Raw genomic sequence first — 25,593 nt, forward strand, 5'->3', positions numbered from 1 at the left:
CTTCCATATCTTTGTAGCATATTTGACTTTTACAGTAATTACCTAGTGTTCTCAGAGCCCCTTTAGTTTGGAATGAATGTATTTTAATCATATTAAGGATAAAGGTCATTGTCTATTGCTAGGAACTTCAGAATTCCAGCTCTGATGAAAACTAATAACTAATTCTTATTGAGTCCTTGTAATTGAAAAGTAGTTTTTGCTTTTGTAGAGTGTGTCTCTCATTCCAATCAATCTATACCACAGATGCTGAGCTGACAGTTGCCAGGTCATACCCCTGGATATGTGAGAAACAGTTGGCATTTATGTGCCCTAGCGCATAATCCAGGAGCTTCTGAAGTGCACCCCAAACTTTGAAATGGGTCTGAAAGCCATGTTGTTTTGCATAAGGAATGAGAGTTATAGTTGCTGTGTTCTTTTCTTAAGTTGGAATACAAATTCCTAAGGGTGTACTCACTTAAGTAGATGGCTTCAGGAGCTGTTATTACCCACCCATCTGGGTTGATTTCAACTGAGCCAGTGACATTTGTGTAGCTCCTAAAGGAAGGTCCCAGCCCCAAACTACAACTGGATCCCCTACTGGATTATAAAATCTCACCAGAAATGAAAGTTTCAGTCTCACTTTGCTTCTCTGACAAACAAATTCTGTGTTTCTGGAGACTTTTCTTGGGGGAAATGGCTTCCTCTTTCTTCTGGAAGTTTTTTTTTATGAATTTTTTCATTATATTTGACCTTTTTTTTTTAATCAGTAAAATGAAGAATAATAATAGGAATCTTTGAGTCATTAAGTTTTTTATAGCATGTTTCCATTAAGAATCCCACTGTATTTGTGATAGCTTGTACCCTTGTAATAGCTCTATGAGAGGTTGTATTAATTAACCCACAACTTACCATAAGGGTAGCCTTGCAAAAAATCCACAAAAGACCCAGCTTGGCCCTTATTCACACAAAAATGTGGCTTAAGTCCTATTGGAATGAAGAATCTCAATTTGCTGTCATTTCAAAGGAGTGTTTAAGACTTTCAGATGCTACCATTTATTGAAAATGTGTTCACAGTTCTCAGAAAACTGATCTTCAAATACAATAAATGAATGGTCTAGAGATTTTAATACAAACTTAATCTCTGGATGGGGGGTTGTGGGTGGCAATACAAAGTATCTGATGAGATCCACAGATTTTCTTACCTTGTGTATTTTTTTTGTACCTTTATTTTGCACAAAGCTATTTTTAACTTGAAGGAAGGTGAGGGAAGGGAAACAGATCTCCCCTAATCTTACCACTCCTAAATATCTCAGAAACCTAAATGGGCTTGCTAAATCAGGAAAAGTCTTCAACAGGCTTGAGAATGAGCCTCTGAATTCCATACAGAAAATTATTCTTATTGGTAGGAAAATTACTTCTGTTCTAAAAATAAAGTAAGAATGAAAAAGGGTATTGTCATAACAGAAACTTTCTTAGAACTATATAGTGGCTGTAGAGTTCTTAAGCATTTCGGGAAATGTCATTTCTAATGTCAACATAATCTGTCATAGCACTGTTCCCCTGGGAGCAGACCAGATTCTTCTGCGAGGTGCTCAATTGAGAAATACACAGTGGGTTCATGGAATAGTTGTCTACACTGGACATGACACCAAGCTAATGCAGGTGAGGTTTTTATCTATGAAAACCTTAAGGACCTAGGTGTTTTCAAAATTACTGTCTGTAGCTCTCCATGCTATAGTCCTAATAAATATAGCGGACCATCTGTTATAGATACCTGAGCCCTACACTCTGCATCCAGATCTCATTCTTCAATGGGTAGGGCTGTGAAATGGCTTACTCCATGCAAGAACACTAGAAAGTTCCACCAGATATCACCAATGCATGAACACCTAATGATTTTGTATACCAGTCCATTGGCAGCATTTACTAACAATTGTAGTGATTGGCAAAAATTGTCTGTTTAATGATGAGTGCTCTGCATTAAAGTGTTTATCTTATAATTTTATTACAATGATCAAATTTTAGAATTTATTTTTTTTTTAAATAGAATTGAAAGAAAAACTTGTGAGTCAGATGTTGACTACTTTTTCACAGCATTTTTATGTGAAACCATTTCTAATCAGCTTTAATCCTGGCACTTAAAATGTTTACACAGGACTATGGGTGCTCCTTCTCTACATTAAGGTATCATGAGTGTTTAATGGTTACATGGGTGTGGAAAATTCATTCTTAAGATACTACATGAAAATCTGCTTTCGGGCTGATAACTCTGTTCCTTGTAAAGGCACAAAGATGTTATCCACAGGCAAGCAGGACTGCTGGTAATGATTCTTGATAGCCAGCACTACTTAGATTACTGCTGTGCTAAGTACAACAATTACTAAATACCATCAAAAAACCTGGAAACCAGAGTGTCTTCATAGTCTGGAATTTCCACATCTCTGGCTATGGGTCATAGGTCACCTTCTCTGCCTCTCTCTGAGAGCTGAAATGCTAGAGGTCTTCTTCCACCCTGTTTGCTTAGGTAGTTGCATCTTACCTGCCACAGTGCGAAAGCTATGTCTTCAAAAGGCATCTTATTTCCTTCTCTTCTTTCTTGTTGTTTTATGTCGTAGAAAAAGGACTGCATGATGTAGTACAGGAAAAGAGGTGGTCAACTTTTGACAGCTTATTACATCTGATTGTTTTCTGCATAAATCTCATGTGTTGAATCGTATGTAGATTTTGAGTTATGACTTTGTCATGCTCACCAAAATACTAGATACACATTACTAGATTATTTGTACACATTCATTACTACTCATCTTTGTTTTCTTTTTACAGAATTCAACAAGTCCACCACTTAAACTCTCAAATGTCGAAAGGATTACAAATGTACAAATTTTGATTTTATTTTGTATCTTGATTGCCATGTCTCTTGTCTGTTCTGTGGGCTCAGCCATTTGGAATCGAAGGCATTCTGGAAGGGACTGGTATCTCAATCTAAACTGTGAGCATTGAAGTGCTTATTGTACTTATTTTTACTTTCATAAAAACAAGTGTTTGTTTCACAACTGATTTTGGAATTTCCTGTTTCTAAAAAGAAAACTTTGTTGCCAAGATAACAGGACATCTAATGTTTATTTTTCAGTGCACTTTCCAGTAAAAGTTAGGTAAAATGTTACAATCTCTAAAATTTCAGAATCCTTAAAAATATAGTGGTTACTCTAAAATAGTTATATTATTAATGTTATTTTAAATTTATTGATTTCTTTTATTCTTAACACAAGTGGTTATATAGCTATCTGGTAAAGAAAGTAGATTGATTATATTCAAATCATCAAAAAGTATTTTACATGTTTTAAAACGTTTAATGTACTTTCATTTGAACTCATAACTGCAGTGAGTTCTGTGTTGATAATCATCTTTTTTTAGGGAAAGTACTATTAGTTTCCTTTTCTAGCATTTCTCTTTTTACTGGATATTTCTGGGAAATAAGTTTACATTTCCTTTTGGTGAGCACTTGACCAATAAATACTTAAGTTCCAAGAGTGTGTAAACAAATTCGAGTAAAATTTTATGTCAAAACAGATTTTTTCTGTTTTTTTTTTCTTTATGATATTGATTTAGCCTTGTAGTTATTTCAAGGGTCTTGATTTTTAATAAGTCATTTGTTTGCTGTTTCAACATTAGAACTGCTAAGACTACCATCATTTTGTTTCTTCATATACTTTACAATTTATCTGGGACAACTGTTTTATTTACATTATTAAAGAATAAGAATATAATTTACCTAGGGTTCAGACCTACGCTGTTTTTGCTATTTGGGTTGGTTTTGCTGCTGTTATTTTGTTTGTTTGCTTTAAAGACATCTTTCAAGTTAGAAATGCTTTGTAAAAATTTGTTCTACCCAGTTGAGATTCTACCTCAACTAATCTGTCTAAACTTCTACGTCCCTAATACCTCTAAACTTCATGTTTGGAATGAGTTTGAAATATTTGGTGGCACTTTCTCTTTTTAGTACCATTATGCAGTTCTTAATAGGGTTCACAACATCTTGAATATAAATAATGCTATTCTACCTTGAAGACTGTATTTGATAATATGAATATGTTATCAGCACAGTGTCCCTCTCCAACTTTCTAGATATATAATATGAAAAATTCTTATTATGCTAAAATTCTGGTTAATACAAATAAAATATAAAACTGTAAATGACCTTTTTTCTACCTTCCCCAATAGATGGTGGTGCTAATAATTTTGGACTGAATTTCTTGACCTTCATCATCCTTTTCAATAACCTCATTCCTATCAGCTTGCTGGTGACATTAGAAGTGGTGAAATTTACCCAGGCATACTTCATAAATTGGGTAAATATGGATTACTATTGTTCTTCATTATGCTCAACATACATTTTTGTCTTTTCTTTCTTGATAGGATCTTTTGATTTTTCAGAAAAAATATCTTATTTATACCTTACTTTTTATTGACTACATTTCAAAATATTTATAAGCCTAATTATAATCTAACAATAACAAATTTCATTTGACATGTGAAAATTGTAACAGAATCTCTCATGTCAGAATCACACAAGTTTACAGACCAGACATGCTCGAGAAAAATAGGTCTGTGGTTGAGGAAACCCATAGGGTTTAGATTTAAAAACAGTAGATTTTAGTTCTAATTCTGTAATACACTAGCTGTATGAACTTTGCCAAGCTGCTTGGCCTCTTTGAGACTTGTTTTCTTGGCCAGTCACATGGGAATAGTAAAACAAGCTTTACTTGCATCTCACAATATTTATATAGATCAAGGGACTCTTGTGACATAGCAGACAACATTATAAACAATTGAGCACTATAGAAATAATGTTGTTATTAACTTCTCACAGCAACCAGGTTGTCTATCATGTTTTAATTCATCTTCGTAGTTTATTTTTCTACACTATAAACAGTTTCAGCTGTGCTTGAATTTGTATTCTTAATTTTTTCTTATTTTTTTCTAATCTTACAGAAGTGTTCTAGACATCTGTTTCCTAAGTATTTTGTTTATAAAATGTTACTCTTCTTCAACTAAATTTCAGTTATTTTCACCAAAGTTAAAATTAATAAATTTATGTAAATTAAGTCTTTAAACATAATCTACCAGAAAGTATAATTTTTTATTTTGAGAAATTTTAGTATCTTTTGATTTTTCAATCATTTGAAAATCTTTCAATATGAACAATATTGAGATTTTTAAAATATGCTACTTTTGCAACTGTTCATTGTCTTTCCAATGGTGAATGATCCACTTCAACCTTTCATCTCTAATTCATTGGTAAAGATCAGTTTAATTTAGAAATCTGGAGTGAGTTGGAAGCATAGCTCAATTTGTTGCTGAAAAAATTATATAATAAAATTTGTATAAGTACAATAAAAACTTATTGAAGGTTTTCTACATATAGAAACAAGTAGCTCATTATGAAAATCAAATAACTAGTCACTTTTTTAAATTTGGATTTTCAAAAGTAATATTTGTTTCAAATAATTACATAATTTTAGTTTTGAATGAACCTAGAAGGCTTATGTTTTTCAACTGCTTTCTGATATACAGAGATTTTTCTGACATTCCTGACAGAATGTCTCTTACCAAGCAGCTTCTTCCTTGGGTGAAAATGAGATGAGTAACTGCCTTCCTTTTCTTCTGGTTCTTCCCAATCGATCTTTTATGAAAATGGCTAATCTCGTTTCCAGATGACAACCTTACAAAACATTTGAACTTGGCTACCATGCCTGTTCTATCATCCCCACCCCCAACTAAATATTCTCTGTCTCCTTCCAATTCTTCATTTGACATAATTTCCATCTCAACCCTGTTGTGGTCACCACTCTCTAAACATTGCCCATATTTGTTTACTATCCTTCTTTAAACGAGGTGCCTATTCCAGAACTGGTGTTGATTAGCCTGAAGTACAGATGCAGGGAAGATCAGATTTGGTCCTTTCATTTGACATATGAATCAGTAAACCCTGGTTTTGTCAATAAAAACCCTGGCTTGCATATACTTTATTTTCAAGTATATACAGTGTAAGAAGGAACTTGGTCAAGACAGTACAACAAGATGGAATTCCTTTGGTAATTTTTTTCAGGGATTTGAAGTCTTAATTATTTGAGCAGTGTTTAGTTACTGTTATTTTAGCTCACATAAAGCATTGTGTCAGACACTAGAGGAGGCACCTTACCTCCATTATCTAATTTAATCCTTATAGTAGGTCACTTATTTAGGAAATGGTGGAATGATAGTAAGCCAAGATTGCCTGATTCCAGAGACGTGCTCTGACTTCAATCTGGTCTGTCCTTACTAAGAAATATGATACTCTGTATTGAGTATTTTTTAGGAAATAATGAAATGGTTAGAGATGGCAAGAGATGAGTGTTACATGCATAGCTCACCAGTTAAATAAAATTGTATTCAAATCTCTTATTATGAGTTGTATTTGATGATATCTCTCTTTTTTTTTCTTTTAAGGATCTTGACATGCACTATGAACCAACCGACACTGCTGCTATGGCTCGAACATCTAATCTGAATGAGGAACTTGGCCAGGTAAACTAAATTTCTTATTGATATGTTGAACTCGAAGTCAGATTTGGTGTAATTTCCGCTGTATGTGACAACTTTAGAATTGACAGCTCCTGATTTTCCATTTTTTGAATGATTGGCATAAATAAGTGCATGTTAGTACCTAACTCTCAATTTTCATTTTTAGTGAATATTCTGTTCTCAGGATAAGGTATTTCACAGAGAGATGTCCTTTCGTATATAATCTGATTAGTATATAGAGTATTGGCTGCTTTTGAGTTATAAACTCCCAGTATTAAAATTGTACATAGCTTTTGATCAGAAAGGAAGGAGGTGGAGTCGGGGGGAGGAAGTTTATCAATGAAGTTGTACAAGTCAAACAGGAATTTCAAATTTATAATTCATACTATATTCACATCAGATCAGATCAGTCGCTCAGTCGTGTCCGACTCTTTGCAACCCCATGAATCGCAGCATGCCAGGCATCCCTGTCCATCACCAATTCCCGGAGTTCACTCAGATTCATGTCCATCGAGTCAGTGATGCCATCCAGCCATCTCATCCTCTGTCGTCCCCTTCTCCTCTTGCCCCCAATCCATCCCAGCATCAGAGTCTTTTCCAATGAGTCAACTCTTCACATGAGGTGGCCAAAGTACTGGAGTTTCAGCTTTAGCATCATTCCTTCCAAAGAAATCCCGGGGCTGATCTCCTTTAGAATGGACTGGTTGGATCTCCTTGCAGTCCAAGGGACTCTCAAGAGTCTTCTCCAACACCACAGTTCAAAAACATCAATTCTTCGGCACTCAGCCTTCTTCACAGTCCAACTCTCACATCCATACACGAACGCAGGAAAAACCATAGCCTTGACTAGACGAACCTTTGTTGGCAAAGTAATGTCTCTGCTTTTGAATATGCTATCTAGGTTGGTCATAACTTTCCTTCCAAGGAGTAAATATATTTGTAATTCATTTATATGTGTTAGCTAAGAAAGGATTCTACTCTTCTTATGCCATTGCCATTTGCTAAGTCTTACTCTTAAGGTAGCATTTAAACCAAAGCTGTTTTTTTTCCTTACCAATTCAGATGTTGTATGAAGTTATTTTTAATCAAGCAAGCCATCACCAATCCCATAATTGTTTTGTTGAGAAGTGTTGAAAGAGATTTTAGTGCTCAGAATCCCATGGACCGAGGAAGTTGGAGGGCTACAGTCCAGGGGGTCGCAGAGTCTAATAGAATTGAAGCAACTAATGCAGTTAAGCGCATGTTAAGTAACAATAGAGGCACTTACTAGTGCAAATTCAGACTGTTAAGACAGATTCTATATGGCTGTAGTTTCTCTGCTAGCTTGAGAGAATTTCATTTCATATATGATTCACTGCTAAAAATCTAGAAGAAATAGTTGAAAATATTCCTTGATGATGTGCAGAAAGTAGTCAGTTAATACCATTCAAGAATCCACCTACAGTGCTTGAGACCTGGGTTCGATCCTTGGATCGGGCAGATCCCCTGGAGGAGGACATGGCAACCCACTCCAGTGTTCTTGCCTGGAGAGTTTCATGGACAGAGGAACCTGGCAGGCTACATTCCATGGGATCGCAAAGCATCAGACATGACTGAGTGACTAAGCACAGCACAGTACATTGTGACCCTGCGGTGTAACAAAATTGATTAAAAGAATAATAATGAAAGGGTTTTTTTTTTTTTTTTTAAGCCCTTCAATAAAAGACTGGCTTAAAATGATCTCTGAAATTTTAATGAGAAATTTTTAATTTTTTTAGGTGAAATATATATTTTCTGACAAAACTGGTACTTTGACATGCAATGTAATGCAGTTTAAGAAGTGCACCATAGCCGGAGTGGCTTACGGGTGAGTTTTTTCCCTTTAATCAGAGTTATGATGTACACATTTAATTAGTGTTAACAGTTTGGTACAACTGGGCGAGTTCTTTTTAGGAAAGGTGTTTTTTTCTTTTTAATCTAGAAAGCAGCTATTTTGACTTCAGCATACATGTACATTTTATGTTTTATAGCTTGGTATTGTTTTTCATTTGGAATTACTATGAGGTAGGCGCCCTACCCAATAATCTTTTAGTATTTAGAGCTGCCCTGCAGATCTCTATCTGGTAATAAGGTATAAATACACTCCCTCTCCACTGCCATAAACCTACCATGCGGCCTGCCTGTGTTAAAGCACGTTGTTTCTCTGAGAAAGTTAGCCCTTCGATTTCTTTTTATCACCTCTCCTCTTTGCAGTCATAGAATCTATCGTTTAGAATGTGCTTGTTGAGTACCCATTTTTATCTTACTTCTAGGTATGCTTGCCCAAACTTCAAAAGCCTCCTTTTTGAAATCCTTTATAGGGTAATGTGAGAAAATTAATTTCTACATCTCCTGAAAAGTCATGATCAAAGATGAAACATCCTTCTGGTTGATTGATCTTGGCCTTTTACCAAATTTCCCAGCGAAAGACTGGTATCTTAATCATGCAAGCAAGGACACTTGCTTTGGGGTTTTTCTGGCTTGTACCTACCCGTTCCCCACTCCTGCTCTGTCTCTAAGCAGTAAACTAGTATAAAAATAGTGTACTGAATTATGAAAATGCCCTTAGGTAAAAGCATAAATAAATAACCACTTGGTAAAAAATTCTAAAAGTATGTGATTACTCCCCTACATGGTCTGTAAAGGGGAATAGATGGAGGCAGCTATCCCTGTTCTTTGGGTTAGTAGAAAGGATGACTGAAAGTGACTTCAAACTTTGTGGGTAAGTGAAGCTAAAAATACATTTGACTGAATGGCTATTTTACACTGTAAGGACAAGCTGCTAATTTAAGAAGCATGCTTACTGTCTATTTCCAGGGCGGGATACCCTTTTGCATCTTCCCTCTTTATCTGAAAATCTCCCAGTTCCTTTAGACAAAAGAGACCTTCCTCTCTCCTCCCCCAGTTGCTTCAGGCCTCTTTGTTTTCCTGCTGGTACAGAAGAGGTGTGCCACACTCTCTGACATTTTGCACTTAAGTGTTTGACCCACAGTTATCCCTGATGAGAGAAGGAAGAGCCTATTGTGATTCTAGAGTTTGTTGTATTACACTTGGTGACAAATTTATGGTGATGTTTGTTTTTATGCACATTCTGCTGGCATTCATAAATGTTATTTTTAGAGGGTTCTGTTTTGGGAATTGACATCCATTTTTTACTTTGTTCAGTTAAATAAGCCAGTTCTTCAAATTAGTAATTATTGATTGTGAACCTGTCAGAACAGAGAACCAGAATAACAGCTAGGTGTTCTTTTCCATTTTACAAGGTTTTCTTATTCCTGGAACAAGTTCTTAAGCGCTTATAGGCAGTAGTTCTAAAGAACAATGTTCTTCATGTGTCTGTGGGTAATACTGTCATGAACACATGTATTATATATTATGATAGACTGGGTTTGAGACTGGTAAATGTTAAAGAGAGGTAAGTATTGTCCTGATTTAGATTGTTTCCAATGAAACAAATTTCCTCTTGGGAAAATCCACATCTCTTAACATTGAGCTGCAGTTGCAAGACTTGCGTCATAGTCCTAACTTTGTCATTAATTCACTGTATTACCTTAGACAGTTCCATTCAAATATTCCGAACTCTTTAAAACGAGTATGGTGAGACCTCCATACTCCAAGATTCTTTTCAGATCTGAAATTCTGTGATGTTTAGAAATTTAAAAATAGTGATTCCTTTATTTGCAGTTTTTAACTGTGAAATAAAAATGGGTTTCTCTTTGGATAATGTATCATATTTTCAAGAATACCAAGAGCCTTGTTGAGTGAAACTTGTTAAACTACTTCCAGTAAATCATGTATGTGCTTATAGGATCCTTAACCCTGATTGAATTTTTTTTCCTTTTATTACTTTATATTTATGGTACCTGCATAGAGATATAGATGTTCTGGAAGTTTCCAGTTCAGAAACCTCAGACTCTCACCCAATATGATAAATTTATACAATACTTAAAAGTACAAAGGCTCCTTTTCTTTAAGAAACAATACTAGAAAACTCGTAAAGTTATTGACACCAGAAGTAATTGTCCCATCCCCTCCCCTAAGCATTTCTGATGGACACTTGGGATGTCAGCATTGCAGAGAGTTGTTGATACATGAAAGCTTTAGAGAAACAGAGACTTTAGACTACTCAGTTGACTACAGTAGGAGAGACACACAGCTATTACTTAATTCTGTCAAACTCCACAGGAAAAAGAAATGACTGAGAAGCACCTTTCTGTGTGCATTTCCTCTGGGCGCTCCTGGTTTAAAGGAACCATGACATGGTTAGACTGTCCCGTCTGCCCATGGAAGTGTGTTACATTGTTTAATATGGGGAGCTCTTATTAATACACGTGTATACTTTCACCTCCAGAAGAAGAAAACATAGAGATTGTCCCCTCAGAGTTTAGCAAAACAAAGGAAAATAACACATAGTTTTATATACTAACAAATGTCTTTGGGGTTATGATTTCAGAGCTGATGCTTCTTAAGCACTTTTTGAGAAAATAAAATCTCTTTCTACCTTAGAGTCCAAGATGAGTTCTGTTGGCTTTTATCAGTTTGAAAGACAAGACTTGAAGTCTCTTGATAGTATAATCTTTGCCTCGTTCAGTGCATTTTATAGATTTGTAGGAAGAAGATATTTAACACTTAAAATAAGGCTCCAAAATTTAGTCTTAGTAAGTTTTCCCTCATTTCTTTTAACTTTGGCCCTAAATTAGATTCATGATGGTCAATGAAATACGAGATTTGTACACACCTGGTACCCACGTAGCAATGATGTTTGTTTTGTAAAGATTAACTTTGTCAGAAGTACCACCATGATTAAACTTGTTAGACTGTTTCATTAGATTTTAATTAAATGTAAATAAATTGTGATATCATATTTATAAATTTAACTTATTACAAACTAGAAATTCTGCTGTTAAACATTTACTAAAGCATAATTTCAACAAGTTACTTCTTATACTAATTCAGTTTTATCACAGTTACTTGAAAGCCAGAAATAGGTAATGAGGTTTTTATGTTCAGTGGGTAGAATTCTCAATACAGTGACTGTTCTCGGCTACAGTCCTAAATACTGTCTTTGTTGATCATTTAAAATCTTACTATTAGAATGAGCTGATGAACTGGGACAAGTTTTTTGTTTTGTTTTGTTTTTTTAAGAGTCTGTAAAGGAAATTAATATTATATTTTCATATGGGCAAGTCATTTTAATCAGTATTAAAAACATTTCATTGACTTTTTCCCTTTAAGTGAATACCAAATGCTCCTAATTATAATCTTTATTTACATGTGAAAATAGCATGTGAGTAGTTTTACTTGACAATATTTTGTTTAGCAATGTTTGCTGAAAGAATCGGTGACTTCTTTATCTGAGAGGAAATTCACCATGAGAAACCTCACAATTATCAAAATTGCCCCAAGGTCTATATTATAACCAATAAATGTATCTCACTTCTCACTGTGACTGGTGGATAAAGCTGGGTAAAAACCATTCATTTATTCTCATGCCTCAACAAGTGTTCATCTCTATGTACGGTATGTAGTACTTTGTTAGATGTTGGGGATTTAAGGATCAGCCAAAGTTCACCTGGCTTCCACCCCCCTAAAGTTTATAGTCTAATTGGAGGTTAATGGATGTAATTAAATCATCATGCAGACAATTAAAAAATCATAATGCAGTACAATGGTCTGTATGAGGCTGTGATTGGGGACAGGGTGGAGGGGTGTGATCTAATCACTGAGACCAGGCACTGGGATGCTTAACACTGAGATCAAGAATGAGTTTAAGAACTTACCAAGCAGATGTAACAGCACTGACTTCCCATGGTAAATAACCAGACAGAAAGTACATATCAGAGCTGCTAGAGCAGTGATCTTGAGGAAACTCATGCAGACAGAATAAAGTAACAGATGTATGGATCGCCCGCTGCTCATCTCATTCAGAATAGCCCTGAATATCTGCCAAGATTGAACCACACCCGGGGAGTGCAGCCCTGAGCCTTGAGCTCTGAGGCTCCAGCCCCTCCCCAGTAGGAGATCCAGGGCTGCTGAACACCACCAGGGCAACTTGGCAGAATCTTGGTGCCGTGCTTTTGCTTGGGTAGCATCTGACCCTCCCCTCCTGTAGTTCAGGGACTCATCTAAGCCTTGAAGTTGATGAGAAGTGATTGCCTAGAGCACTGGGCTGCAGCTAGTTTTCACAGAGCTTGGCAGGAGGCCATGGCTCTTTCTGGGCTCACTGAGGGCTCATTTAGTCCTTCCCCTCAAGCATCTGAAAACATCCTTTGGTAGAAGAGAGGACAGTGAGTAAGGAGACTGCCCCCATTGTGATTGGAGTGAAGGTGGTGGGTGGAGCCTGCACCGGAGACAGCTGATGCTTTGGAGGTACCTTAGAGTGATGAGGTCCGTGCATGGCCAGTTTGGTGGAAGGGTAAGAAATAGGGGCCACTTAGGAAGTGAGAGGATTTTCCCCAGTTTTCAGTGAACATTGTATATTTATCAAAAACAGTGATGTTATACTGAACTCTGCATCTTTAAACTCTACCTACATCTAATAAATTTAATTTAAAGGAAAACTATTGAATGACCTTGTATAATGAAAGAAACAAGAGATAAGGAAATCAGTTTTAGCTGCTGAGAGAGGAGATTTTAAGTGTTCTCACCATAAAAAAAAGAAATGGTAATTAGGTGATGGATGGGAGTGTTAACTAAAACTATGATATGCAGGAGATGTAAGAGATGCAGGTTCAATCCCTGGGTCGAGAAGATCTGCTGGAGGAGGGCATGGCAACCAACTCCAGTATTCTTGCCTGGAAAATTTGATGGACAGAGGAACCTGGTGGGTTACAGTCCATAGGGCCACAAAGAGTCAGACACAACTGAAGCAGCTTAGCACACAGGCACATGATGGTAATCACTTTGCAATCTATATTAGTATCAAATCACACTGTATACCTTACACTTGCACAGTGTTGTATGTCTCAAGACAGCGAGAAAAAAATCTAAACAATAAAAAGAAAATTTTAGTGAATAAATATATAAATAAGTAAAATAAAATCTGCTGTGTCATGTATTACGGACCCCTCTGTCACATCACTGGTTGGTTGAATTGAAAGCTTATACCTAGATCTGGTGCTCCAGTGAGCTAATGGATGAAAATGAAGTATTGATGAATGTTTTCTTTTGGATGTAATAAATTGTTTAACGGATGAGTTATGGTTTAAGTGAACATTTTTTAGTATCTTTTAAAATGCTTATCTTTCACGCTGTGGTGCTCTTTAGCTGTAACAGTGTGATTAACCTTTACTTTACTATACCTGTGTAAAGAGCCACCCCTGCATGGCAGTCAAATTTGTTTCTGAAGTGCACTTGGTAGATTTTATCAGTGTGATAGTTTGTTCTTAGTAACATGCTTTTTTTTATTAAAGCACTTTATTCTCATTATGCATTGTGTGATGAATTTTCCATTGGCTATAGCCTGTATTTAAACTCTAAGTTTAATATTTTCTACTGAATACTGATTTCTGTGCATAAAGTTGGGAAATTTCATGGTGAAGAGGCAAGTTGGCTATTTGAGGAAAGAACAACTTTGTAAATCTGCCTAGTTACCATAAATTATACTTTCTATACTAACTGCCATTCTTTCCAAATCAGCTAAAAGTTTATTTCCTTAACTGACCCATCTCTCAGTACTTCCCTTATTCATGCTTTTGTGTTTCCAGCCTTTCTTTGATTATTTTCTCCTTTCTTTGTGTCCCTCCTCTTGCTTTCTGAAGCCATGTCCCTGAACCTGAGGATTATGGCTGCTCTCCTGATGAATGGTAAGCAGCATGGATCTTTCTGTCTCATTGATCCATTTAAAAGGTTTGCATTTTATTGTGTTGTTAGATGCATTTTGCTACTTTGAAAAAAATTACTCATCAGGCAGGATGACAATGCTGTAAAATAGTTCTTAAAATCTGCTGAGTAAAAACAAATCTGTTGAATAGCCCTGATGTCGTATTGAATAACCTTTAATCATTTTATGAACATTTAGTTCAAAGTTTAGGCTTGCTGGTTTTATGGAGCTATGTATCTATAATAAAGTCTATAACAATCAACTTAGAGTCCCTGGGCTGTGGACTACCTAAGATTTCAGGGACAGCTCCATAAATTTTATTTATTTTTTTTTAGCTCAGCACTGCCACCTTCTGCCACTGTTTGCATACTCTACAGAGCTACAGAAAAATGCTACTGAAACATAACCACACACTGTAAATTTCCTTTACATTTATTTTCATTAATTTGCTAAATCTGTTTGGAGGCTATAACATAAACATTTTTTAATGAAATATCTGGAACAAATGTTGGAAAATTATGCTACCAATAACTAGGGTTAACAGGAATATAATTAATTTTAGAATTATTGAATAGCATTTTATAAGCTTAATTTCAGTACATATTGGGTTTTTGTCTTACTTTAAAATCCTCACCATGGTTTACATTTTCATTTAGAATGACATGAGTTTATTTCAGTAATTCATTGCAATCTGGTGGCAAATGAAATTTCAGAAAGCAGATTTCTTTAATGCTGGTAATTGTAAAAAGTAGTATGGCTTTATATGTGATTACATTTCTGTTTTCAGATGACACAGGGTATTTTATGATTAAGCCTTATTTTTCAACTTGGATTTTATTTCAATAAAGTGGAGATTTGGTAACAATTTGCAATAAGCCTCACACTACCTACAGTTAATGACAGAGGCAGCTGTTTGGTTCATGTGATAACTGATGATTCATTACACTTAAGCTCATTGCTTGGAGTGTCATGCATTTCAACACCTATCCACAACTGAATAATTTTCAGTGTCTTTTAAATGTGCCAAAACATCTTACTGTTGGTAGATAATTCAAGTGTAATGATGTAGATATTCTCTTCTACTTAATCTTTTGAGAATGTAGTTAAAATTTTGATTATATCTTTTTATTTGTTGCCTTTCAATAGAATTGAATATATATTTTTATTTTTAGAATATATGTTTTTTCTAAGATAAATCACTTTTTCTTGAGACGGAAATTACCTTCACCTTATTCTTATTAAGATTGGATGAAAATGTTAACAGTTGTTTATCTGGGTCATTTAAAATATTCTACTTTCAGTAGAGGTTGTTTCATGATTTTTGTCACTATTGGGAAGAGACATTATTTTATCTATTTAAGTTTTTTATGTAAAACACCCTTTCTGGAAACTTGATATTCTAAACTGGGTAATTCCAAATTTTAAAATGTCATGTTTTTCATAGATTTTTGTATAGTTCCACTTGCAGTTCTGTATAAACTTAGATATTAATGATATCTTAAGAAGTAAACCCTAGGAAAGGTTTTTGCCAACTGTTTAATAAAGTAAGCTTTATTTTAAATATCTACTTGGATTTCCTCATCTATCAAATGGTTAGCTATAAGCAGCAAAGATGAAGGAACAGCTACTACTTGAACTTTAGTTGTGTCCTGGGTCCTGAGCAGTTGTCAAGGATGCAGACTTCGATTCTGATCTCTCAGATTCACATCCTGATCCTAATGGGTCCTCATCGGGTAGAATGTAGACATCATAGGGAGGTTGCAAAGATTAAATGAATTCTGTTTTTAAAGTGCTTAAAAGAGTATCTGAGTGTTAGCTCTAATGTCCCTCACTTAATCCTCAAGACATATTTGAGGAGTTGTAATTGACATGAGCCTTCTAAAGCTGGTGAAATTTAGGCAGAGAAGCCAATAAGTAACTTCCCTCAAAGTATACAACCAGTAAACATGGGAGAAAAAGTTAAAACTTTGCTCAACCTGGATATTAAGTAGGTGGTGGTTATATCACTTCCAATAGACTTTAAAGAGCTTCAGAAATATCTGCATTTAGAGAAAAGATATCCTTACTATTTGTTATTTCACTTTTTCTTTCTCGTTTTGTTAAGGTAGCAAGAGCAAGTATAGTTTAACTGATTGATGAGAAGTTAGCCTGGAGGGGGACACAACTTGGCCCAATCATAAATCTGGCATTTGCCAGATCTGATCCACTTGATTTCATATTGCCAGAGAAACCAAGATTGAAAGTGTGGGCCTGACTGAGTGTATGCTTCAGGAACCTGGCTATATCTTCATGCTGCTGGTCCTCAGGGGTAAACTGGAGAGTACAGCTGACTATAAATCCAAAATCTGAAAGGTGATTCTTACTGTCAGCAGCTTCACCTTTCAATGTGAAGTTCACTGACTCCATAGATAAAATCTGTGATCTGTACCGTGTATTTCACTATCATTCTTCAACCATATTTGCCACAAAAATACCAAGTTAAAAAACACTTATTATTTAACACATAAGTGTATGTAGATTTTTAGAGTTGGACACAACTCAGCAACTAAACAACAGAAATATGTAGATTATTTACATTTAGTCAAATTTGATGGCCAACTATTACAGTGACAGTTTCAAAAACACTTTCTTGACATTAAAAATAATTGGATAATGGCTGTAACTCTACTTGCTTAAATCTATTAATATAGTTTACAGAGATGAAATCATTTCCCAACCAGTAGCCACTGCTTCCAGAACTGGGATGGTTTTCTTGTTATTGCCAAGTACCATCAGCTGACGTATAACCTTGAAGGTTAATTCATTTCTATTAAAATCTACCATTCTTTAGACAGTATCAATGTTTGGAGGATTGCACAAAAATATTAGCTTATTATAAGCATCTGTGTAGCCCTAAGATATGATTATATTCCAAAGCTATATATTTTGTTACATTTTTTTCTTTTTCTGATTTTTTTTGTGGAAATCTCAAGCATAAATAATAGTAGGAAACAGATGTACTCATTCACTCACTTCAGTAATATGTACTCAAAGCCAATTTCAGTTCATCTGTATTTTCCCCCACTATTACTTTGAGGAAACTCCCAAAGTATTCCGTGCTCACTCATTTTACTGTGGTTTTTAGTATTAGCACAGTATCACTGGATGGTACCATTTTCTGGTCTTCTTTTCTCATTTCATTTTGGTCTGTATTTATGTATGAAATGAGCGGTATTTATTTATTCTGCTGCCATCACTGGGCTCACTAAAACATTCTTACAGGTATGACTGAATAGTAACGAAACCTAACACATCCAGATTAGCTAGTCTTCAGAGTAGTCACTTTGACAAGTAATTTATTTATTCCAGTCAAGCGACCATTTCACAGAATGTTATTGGAACTCCTCTTTTGTAATTGCCCTCAGAAATACTTTAGAACCACACAGAAAAGCAGACCACATTGATCAAAACTAGTGTCTAAGAAAAAAACATTATTATTGAACTCAACCACTTGTTTATATTCTTGGACTTGACCTGATGCTGAACAACAATTTCATTTTTTAAAATTAAATCACCCTTTTAGGAATTTTGATTTGGAACAGTAGCACTATTCAAAGCCAGAAGGTACAGATCCATTCAGAAAACAGTGTTTTCAGCCACACTGCCTTTGTCTTCCCATGTATGCATGTGTGTAGTGTCTGTGTGTATATAATGTATACATTGAGTTTGTATGTAGAATGTATGTTTCAGCTCATAGTTGGATTTTGTTCTGGTTTTTAATCTTCAATTTAAATTTGATTTAAGTTCATAATGCAGTAACACATCTCTTCCCTATCTCTGACCCTCCATTTCCCCACCTGAAGGCAGTCAGTGTAACCCATTTCAGGTTTATTTCTCCAGATCTATTCTACTGTGTATGCATATATTTTCTTTCTCATTTTTACCAAAAGTGAAACATATTGTACACACTTTGGTACCAGCTTTTCATTTGACAATACACCTTTGAGATTTGTCCATATTCCGTGGACAGCCTCCTATTTTTTGTATAGTGTTCCATTATTATTATATGGATGTACCACAGTCTTTTTAAGCAACTGCCCTGGTAAAACTTTGGGTTAGTTCTAACCTTTTGCTGTTAAAAATGTGCTGCAAAGAATGAGTTTGTACATACAGAGTTTTGCACCGGACTGTAAGTACAGAATAGACTGAAATTCCAGAAACTGGAATTTCTGAATCTCAAAGGATTATATTGATTTTAAATTTTGTTAGATATTGCCAATATCAGGGTCTTCCCTGATAGCTCAGTTGGTAAAGGATCTGCCTGCAATGAAGGAGACTCCGGTTTGATTCCTGGGTCAGGAAGATCAGCTAGAGAAGGGATAGGCTACCCACCCCAGTATCCTTGGGCTTCCCTTGTGGCTCAGCTGGTAAGGAATCCGCCTTCAATGTGGGATACCTGGGTTCAACCCCTACGTTCGGCAGTTTCCCCCTGGAGAAGGGAACGGCTACCCACTCCAGTATTCTGGCCTGGAGAATTCCATGGGACAAAGAGTCAGACACAACTGAGCGACTTTCTCTTTCATTGCCAATATTCCTTTTTAGAAATTGTACCAATTTTCATTCTCATCAATGATGAATGGTTTAACTGTTTTTCCAAGGTTATAGCAGCAGAGTTGTCAAACTATTTCTGCCACATTGATAGATTTAAATCTCATTTCTCTCATCATGCAGTAAGATTGAATATATATTTAAAACCACTTCTATTTCTTCCTTTGTGAACTGTGTGTTTATATCCTCTGCTCATTGTTCTATTGCATTGTTGATCTTTTTAGTGTTAGCTTCTATAAGCCCTTTTTATTCTGAGTGAATTAATGTTTCATCTTGAATAAAGTAACCATTTTATGTGTTGGAAACAGTTTTCTTCCCAGTTTGTCATTTGGCTTTTGACTTGCTTGTAATAGTGTTTGCTATGCAGAAGTATTTTAGCTTTATGCAGACCGTGTTTTCTATTTGTTTTCTGAATACTAGGCCTTTCTACTCCTAAATTGTTTTTTAACTTAAATAAAAATTGTTATTTATCTCTTCATTTGACATGATCTCTTAGTCCACACTGTCATGTATGAAATTAACTGATTCAGTTCAGTTCAGTTGCTCAGTCATGGCCGACCCTTTTCGACCCCATGGACTGCACGCAGCACGCCAGGCCTCCCTGTCTATCACCAACACCCGAAGTTTACTCAGATTCGTGTCTATTGAGTTGGTGATGCCATCCAACCATCTCATGCTCTGTCATCTCCTTCTCTTCCTGCCTTCAATCTTTCCCAGCATCAGGGTCTTTTCAAATGAGTCAGCTCTTTGCATCAGGTGGCCAAAGTATTGGAGTTTCAGCTTCAGCCATCAGTCCTTCTAATGAATATTCAGGAATGATTTCCTTTAGGATGGACTGCATGGATCTCCTTGCAGTCTGAGGGATTCTCAAGAGTCTTCTCCAGCACCACAGTTCAAAAGCATCAATTCTTCGGCACTCAGCTTTCTTTATAGTCCAACTCTCACATCCATACGTGACTACTGGAAAAACCATAGCCTTGACTAGACGGACCTTTGTTGACAAAGTAATGTCTCTGCTTTTCAATATGCTGTCTAGGTTGGTCATAACTTTCCTTCCAAGGAGTAAGCGTCTTTTAATTTCATGGCTGCAGTCACCATCTGCATGATTTTGGAGCCCCAAAAAATAGTCTGTCACTGTTTCCACTGTTTCCCCATCTATTTGCCATGAAGTGATGGGACCAGATGCCATGATCTTCGTTTTCTGAATGTTGAGCTTTAAGCCAGCTTTTTCACCCTCCTCTTTCACTTTCATCAAGAGGCTCTTTAGCTCCTCTTCACTTTCTGCCATAAGGGTGGCGTCATCTGCGTATCTGAGGTTATTGATATTTCTCCCAGCAATCTTGATTCCAGCTTGTGCTTCCTCCAGCCCAGGGTTTCTCAACATGTACTCTGCATGTAAGTTAAATAAGCAGGATGACAATATACAGCCTTGATGTACTTCTTTTCCTATTTGGAACCAGTCTGTTGTTCCATGTTCAGTTCTAACTATTGCTTCCTGACCTGCATACAGGTTTCTCAAGAGGCAGGTCAGGTGGTCTGGTATTCCCATCTCTTTCAGAATTTTCTACAGTTTATTGTGATCCACACAGTCAAAGGCTTTGGCATAGTCAATAAAGCAGAAATAGATGTTTTTCTGGAACTCTCTTGCTTTTTCTATAATCCAACGGATGTTAGCAATTTGATCTTCTCTGGTTCCCAATACTGATCAGGCCACACTTATTGTAATTTATGTTTATCCATAAAATTCTGAATCGTCTCATTTTTTATTGCTATTAGGATTCTTCATTTTTGGATGATTAGGAAATAATTATTTGCAATGTATCATAGCTTTTAAATCAGCCTACAAGAAGCAGTAAATTATATGACACTGTGGGTTAACTGCTCATTTTTCACTTTATCTTACTGTTACACCCCCTGCCTTATTGCTTTTTGCAAAACACCATAATTTCTTTGTCTCCTTATAAGGCAGAGTGTCACTTGAAAACTTCTATGGAAAGTTTTAACAAAATGTAGATGTCGGCTTACACTTTTATGTATGCACAGTTTGCAAATTCAAATAACTTTGTCAGCTAACAATTTATTGGTTCTTATTTTGAAATGACTTTTGAGCTTCCTAATTTTATCTGTTTACTTTTACTAAAAGTGAACATTTTGTGAGATTTCGGACAGGGGTGATGAGAGCACCATGTCTGAGTTATCCAGACCAAGCTGTGTAATTAGCAGATGAAATGCTGATGGGTTTATGATCTTGGAAAGGAAGCTCCTTTCTGGGAGAAGTGTTAGCATTTTCTGCGTCAGAAGGTTTCACTGGTGAATGGAGGGAAGGATGTGTCCGTGTCAACATTTCAGTTGCATATCTAGTGTTATTTGTTATAAATACATTTGAAAGTTTTATCAATTGTGGTAACTGTGACTTATGAAGTGAAAGAATTACTGGTGAGATTAATAAGACACATCTTCAAATTTATAAAAGCTTTTAGTCCAAAATTCTTTAGAAGGAAGATAGACCTCCACATGCAAGTTGTTACTGTGAATATTCTTTGACATTTCAATTTATCTAACAAATAAGTGCGAAAATATAACTAAGAACCAATAATGAATACATTTTATAAATAATAGGGAGATTTTATAGAGCCCTGAATAATAAACTTTTTGAGAATGATAATATTTAGAGGAGAAATGTATGTTAATTTTTTCTGCCTGCCAATTGACAAGTTGTTTAAAAGTTCTTTTCATCTTTAAAACTAAGAAGAGGAGGAGTTTTAATTAATAGATATTAATTTTTTATTTTATAAATAAATTATTATTATTAAAATAATAATAAAATGTGTTCATTCTGTTTCCTACTGATGTTTTTGAGAATTCTAATCTATGTGCTAATAAAGGTGCATTATAATATTGAGAATTAATAGATCAAAGTGTTACACATTAATAAAGATGTGTTTTACAGTAAAATTCTAACTTCTTTTTATGGTGTATGGTTAAAAAGATATTTACATATATTGATGATCTGGTTTAGCTTAAATTATTTTACATTCTTTTTTTTTTCTTCAATGATTTCTCCTTCCTTTCAAACAGCTGGCTTTAAAATATGAAACTTGATATTTGGCACATTGGCACTGATAATTCTCTTTGTAACCTGTAAAAATTATGATTAAAAGCTTTCTAGATTACAGCTGTTTAATATTGAACACATTATTTTTTCCTCAACGACTTCTGAAATTTCCTTCTGTGCACAAAAGCTTTAGATCTATATATTTTCACTGAACTGTAATAAGTATACTCTTGGGGTTTGACATTTCCACTTAAATGTTCCTTGTCCTTCCTTTGAATCTCAACATTTTGATATTAAATTGCATGGCTATGAAATTAGTAATAGCTAGATTATAGAGGCAATTCTCATTTGATTTGTTTCATATGGAGTTCAAGTTTGCTGATCTGAAGACAGCCACAACACAAAACCACATATATACTTTTATGGCTTTTTTCTCCTTTACAGAGTAACTGTAATATGTACATAAATATGTAAGATATTTGTTAGTGATAAATGTTAATGAAATGTGTAATCAGTTTATTCATATTTTTGTTTCATATGGTAATCATATAGTGTTACTCACTGCAAATAAATTTTTATGGCTAAAGTAAAACAGTATTATTTTTATAATAACTCCATTAATTCTCAAAATTTTTAAACCTTGGAAAAATTATGAAAGTAAAAAATTCAGTTCCATGTATATTAGCAGTTTGGTTACATTTTTTTAATTAAATTTTTTTTAAATTTCATATGGCTACAACATAATTTTACTCCAGGAAAATGAACAGTTAAATGCTATTTTTTATTAACACTGAAAAAGGCTTTCACAGTTTATAATGTTTGAAAATATCCTATGACTCAATCATGAAATATGTGATATCTTATTTGAAATGTGGACTAAATTATACTTAATTTATTAGATTTAATTTATTAAGAGTTTGTAGGCATAATGATTTATTTTAAAAGTAATTTACAGATAGATCCATGGGCTTGTATAAATGAATTAAATATGCTCCTTTTTTTCCCCTTTAGGCAGAACTCACAGTTTGGAGATGAAAAAACATTTAGTGATTCATCATTGCTGGAAAACCTCCAAAATAATCATGTAAGAAGCATAGTACCATTATCTTTTCATTAATAAATGAAAACTAATGAGTGTTTCTCTGAATTACCTTCCATGCTTATATATTCCATTTTTTACTTTCATGATCATTTTTAATAATTATAAAAATCTGTTGTCTCTAAATTATTTTTACTTGGCCAACACGGATCTGTGATTTTTAGAAATTTACTTTTAACACTGTCATTTATTGATACTCTGCTTTTTAAAAATACTAGATAATTTAGAGCTCTATTTATATGAAACAACTCATTGTTAACAACTTCAGAATATCTATAGAAATTAATTACTTGCTCAAAATTATAGGCCAGTGCTAAATCTATACAGTAAGAACTTTAGACATCTGCCACCCAATGTGAGTATTCCACTTATAAAGTTACTGATACTTATTAAATTCCACCTGATTAAATTCCACCTGATCAAATGATATGATCTCTGAAGTTTAAGGGCTTCCCAAGTGGCACTAGGGGTAAAGAATCTGCCTGCCAATGCAGGAGACATAAGAGACTTGAGTTCAATCCCTGGGTCGGAAAGATGCCCTGGAGGAAAAAATGACACTCTCCAGTGTTCCTGCCTGGAAAATTCCATGGGCAGAGGAGCTGGAGGGCTGCAGTTCCATGGGCCTATAGAGTCAGATGCAGCTGAGTGCACCTAGGTTTAAATCCCCAACTTTTTCTCACAATCACTTCAAGCTCAGTGCATCAAAACTTGAAGTCATGCTCATCACCCCAAAACTAGTCCCTACCTGGCACTGGTGGACGTGCCACCTATGCCCCTGGGCGGGGCCCTAGCAGCGCATTCGTGTGGATATTTCTGCTTTCAACAGAACATGAGCTTCAAGATCCACAAAATCTAGACCTAGACCCACCTCTTCCTTCTTGTGTTCTCAGGTTCAGTAAGTTACACAATCAACTATCTTATAACTCCGTCTAGGAATTTAGGGTTGCTTTGTTATGTCTCTTCTCTCCATCTCCAGATCTGTAATGAATCACTAAGCCCTTGTCAATACAACTTTCTTGTGTGTATGTGTACACGTGCATGCGCTCAGTCGCACAGTTGTTGCCAACTCTTTGCGACCCCATGGACTATAGCCTGTCTGGCTCCTCTGTCCATGGGATTTCCCAGGCAAGAACACTGCAGTGGGTTGCCGTTTCCTCCTCCAGGGGATCGTCCCCATCCAGGATCAAAGCTTTGTCTCCTGCACCTCCTGAATTGACAGGCAGATTCTTTACCACTGCACCACTGGGAAGCCCATGACTTTCTAGAACATGTCCTAAATGTCTTCTTCACCTCATTCTCACTTTCTCTACCCCAGTCAAGACTACCAGCATCCTCCAGGTAAACTGCCACAACAGCCTCATAACCCTTCTCCTGGTTTCCATTTTCACCCCTTCCCATCCTTGTTGCACATGGCAGCTAGAATGATGCCAGTGGAAATCAAGTCCCAACACACCCCTGTTGAAAACCACTCTCTGGCTTCCCTCTCAACTTACAAAGTTGTGTGATCCAACCTCTGCCTAAGTCACCAGCCTCACTTGGACCTACCCTCCCTTTCTTTCTCCTCAGTGTATACTGGCTTTCTTTTATTTTCTCATACATGCTTCATTCTTTCCTCCTTTAGGACCTTTTCAGTCATGTGTTATTCCTGCTTGATGGAAAACTGTGCTTAGTACTTCATGAGGCTAAAACTTGATCAGCTTAAAGATCACATTGTCTTGAGAACAACCACAAACTGACCCAAATCATATTGTATGATTTTCATACATTTTATCCTTTGTAACCCTCTTCACAGTATAAATAAATGATATGAAATTTGCTCAGTCATGTCCAACTCTTGGCGACACCCCATGGACTATACAGTCTATGGAATTCTCCAGGCCAGAATACTGGAGTGGGTAGCTGTTCCCTTCTCCAGGGGACCTTCCCAATCCAGGGATCAAACCCAGGTCTTTCGCATTGCAGGCAGGTTCTTTACCAGATGAGCCACAAGGAAAGCCCCTAAATAAATGATACTTGTGTACTGTTTATCTATGTTCTCTTTTCCCCACAGGTCAAAGCATCAGGGACCTTGTCTGATTTGTCTGCTGTTCTAGCCTGAACACCAGTTTGTTTGTTTGTTTGTTTTCAAATAATGTTTTGATGTACCTTTCCAGTCATTTTAGTTTTTTGTTCCAAGATCATGGAGGAATTTTTTTCCTTTATTAATTCGAGTGACACTTTTCTTCATCAGAAACCAGAAAAGATGTTTAATTTCGAAAATCTGGTTGCTATTCTCCTATAAACTCAAAAACTCCTTGCAGAAAGGATCCTGTCTTCCTCAGGCCATAACTACACAGGACTTGCTCAGTCAACCCTTTTTTATTTAGTAGGACACTAGTCAGGTTATGGTTGTTGTTTTTGGAAAGAGAGGCCAAAGCATTGTAGAGGAATCCTCTGCCATCATCACTGCGACCCAAAGTAGTGGAACCA

The 25,593-nt window shown here is 35.7% G+C and overlaps 1 protein-coding gene across 10 annotated transcripts in view; it reads left to right on the forward strand.

The window, feature by feature from the left end:
• Nucleotides 1–25,593, forward strand: part of ATP8A1 (ATPase phospholipid transporting 8A1) — a 238,832-nt gene that overhangs the window by 71,149 nt on the left and 142,090 nt on the right. For 5 of the 10 annotated variants that reach the window (XM_086407721.1, XM_086407720.1, XM_086407715.1 and 2 more), the window contains 7 exons: nucleotides 1,530–1,641; nucleotides 2,803–2,968; nucleotides 4,201–4,328; nucleotides 6,469–6,546; nucleotides 8,301–8,389; nucleotides 14,322–14,366; nucleotides 23,037–23,109. In XM_086407721.1, the coding sequence (XP_086263847.1) occupies nucleotides 1,530–1,641; nucleotides 2,803–2,968; nucleotides 4,201–4,328; nucleotides 6,469–6,546; nucleotides 8,301–8,389; nucleotides 14,322–14,366; nucleotides 23,037–23,109 (691 nt within the window). The remainder of the gene's footprint in view (nucleotides 1–1,529; nucleotides 1,642–2,802; nucleotides 2,969–4,200; nucleotides 4,329–6,468; nucleotides 6,547–8,300; nucleotides 8,390–14,321; nucleotides 14,367–23,036; nucleotides 23,110–25,593) is intronic. The other 5 variants (XM_086407724.1, XM_086407725.1, XM_086407722.1 and 2 more) reach the window with 1 other exon arrangement.

Source organism: Bos grunniens, chromosome 6 (assembly GCF_055505025.1).
Source record: "Bos grunniens cultivar Pamir isolate PY7600 chromosome 6, Bosgru_T2T1.0, whole genome shotgun sequence".
NCBI classification, from domain to species: Eukaryota; Metazoa; Chordata; class Mammalia; order Artiodactyla; family Bovidae; genus Bos; species Bos grunniens.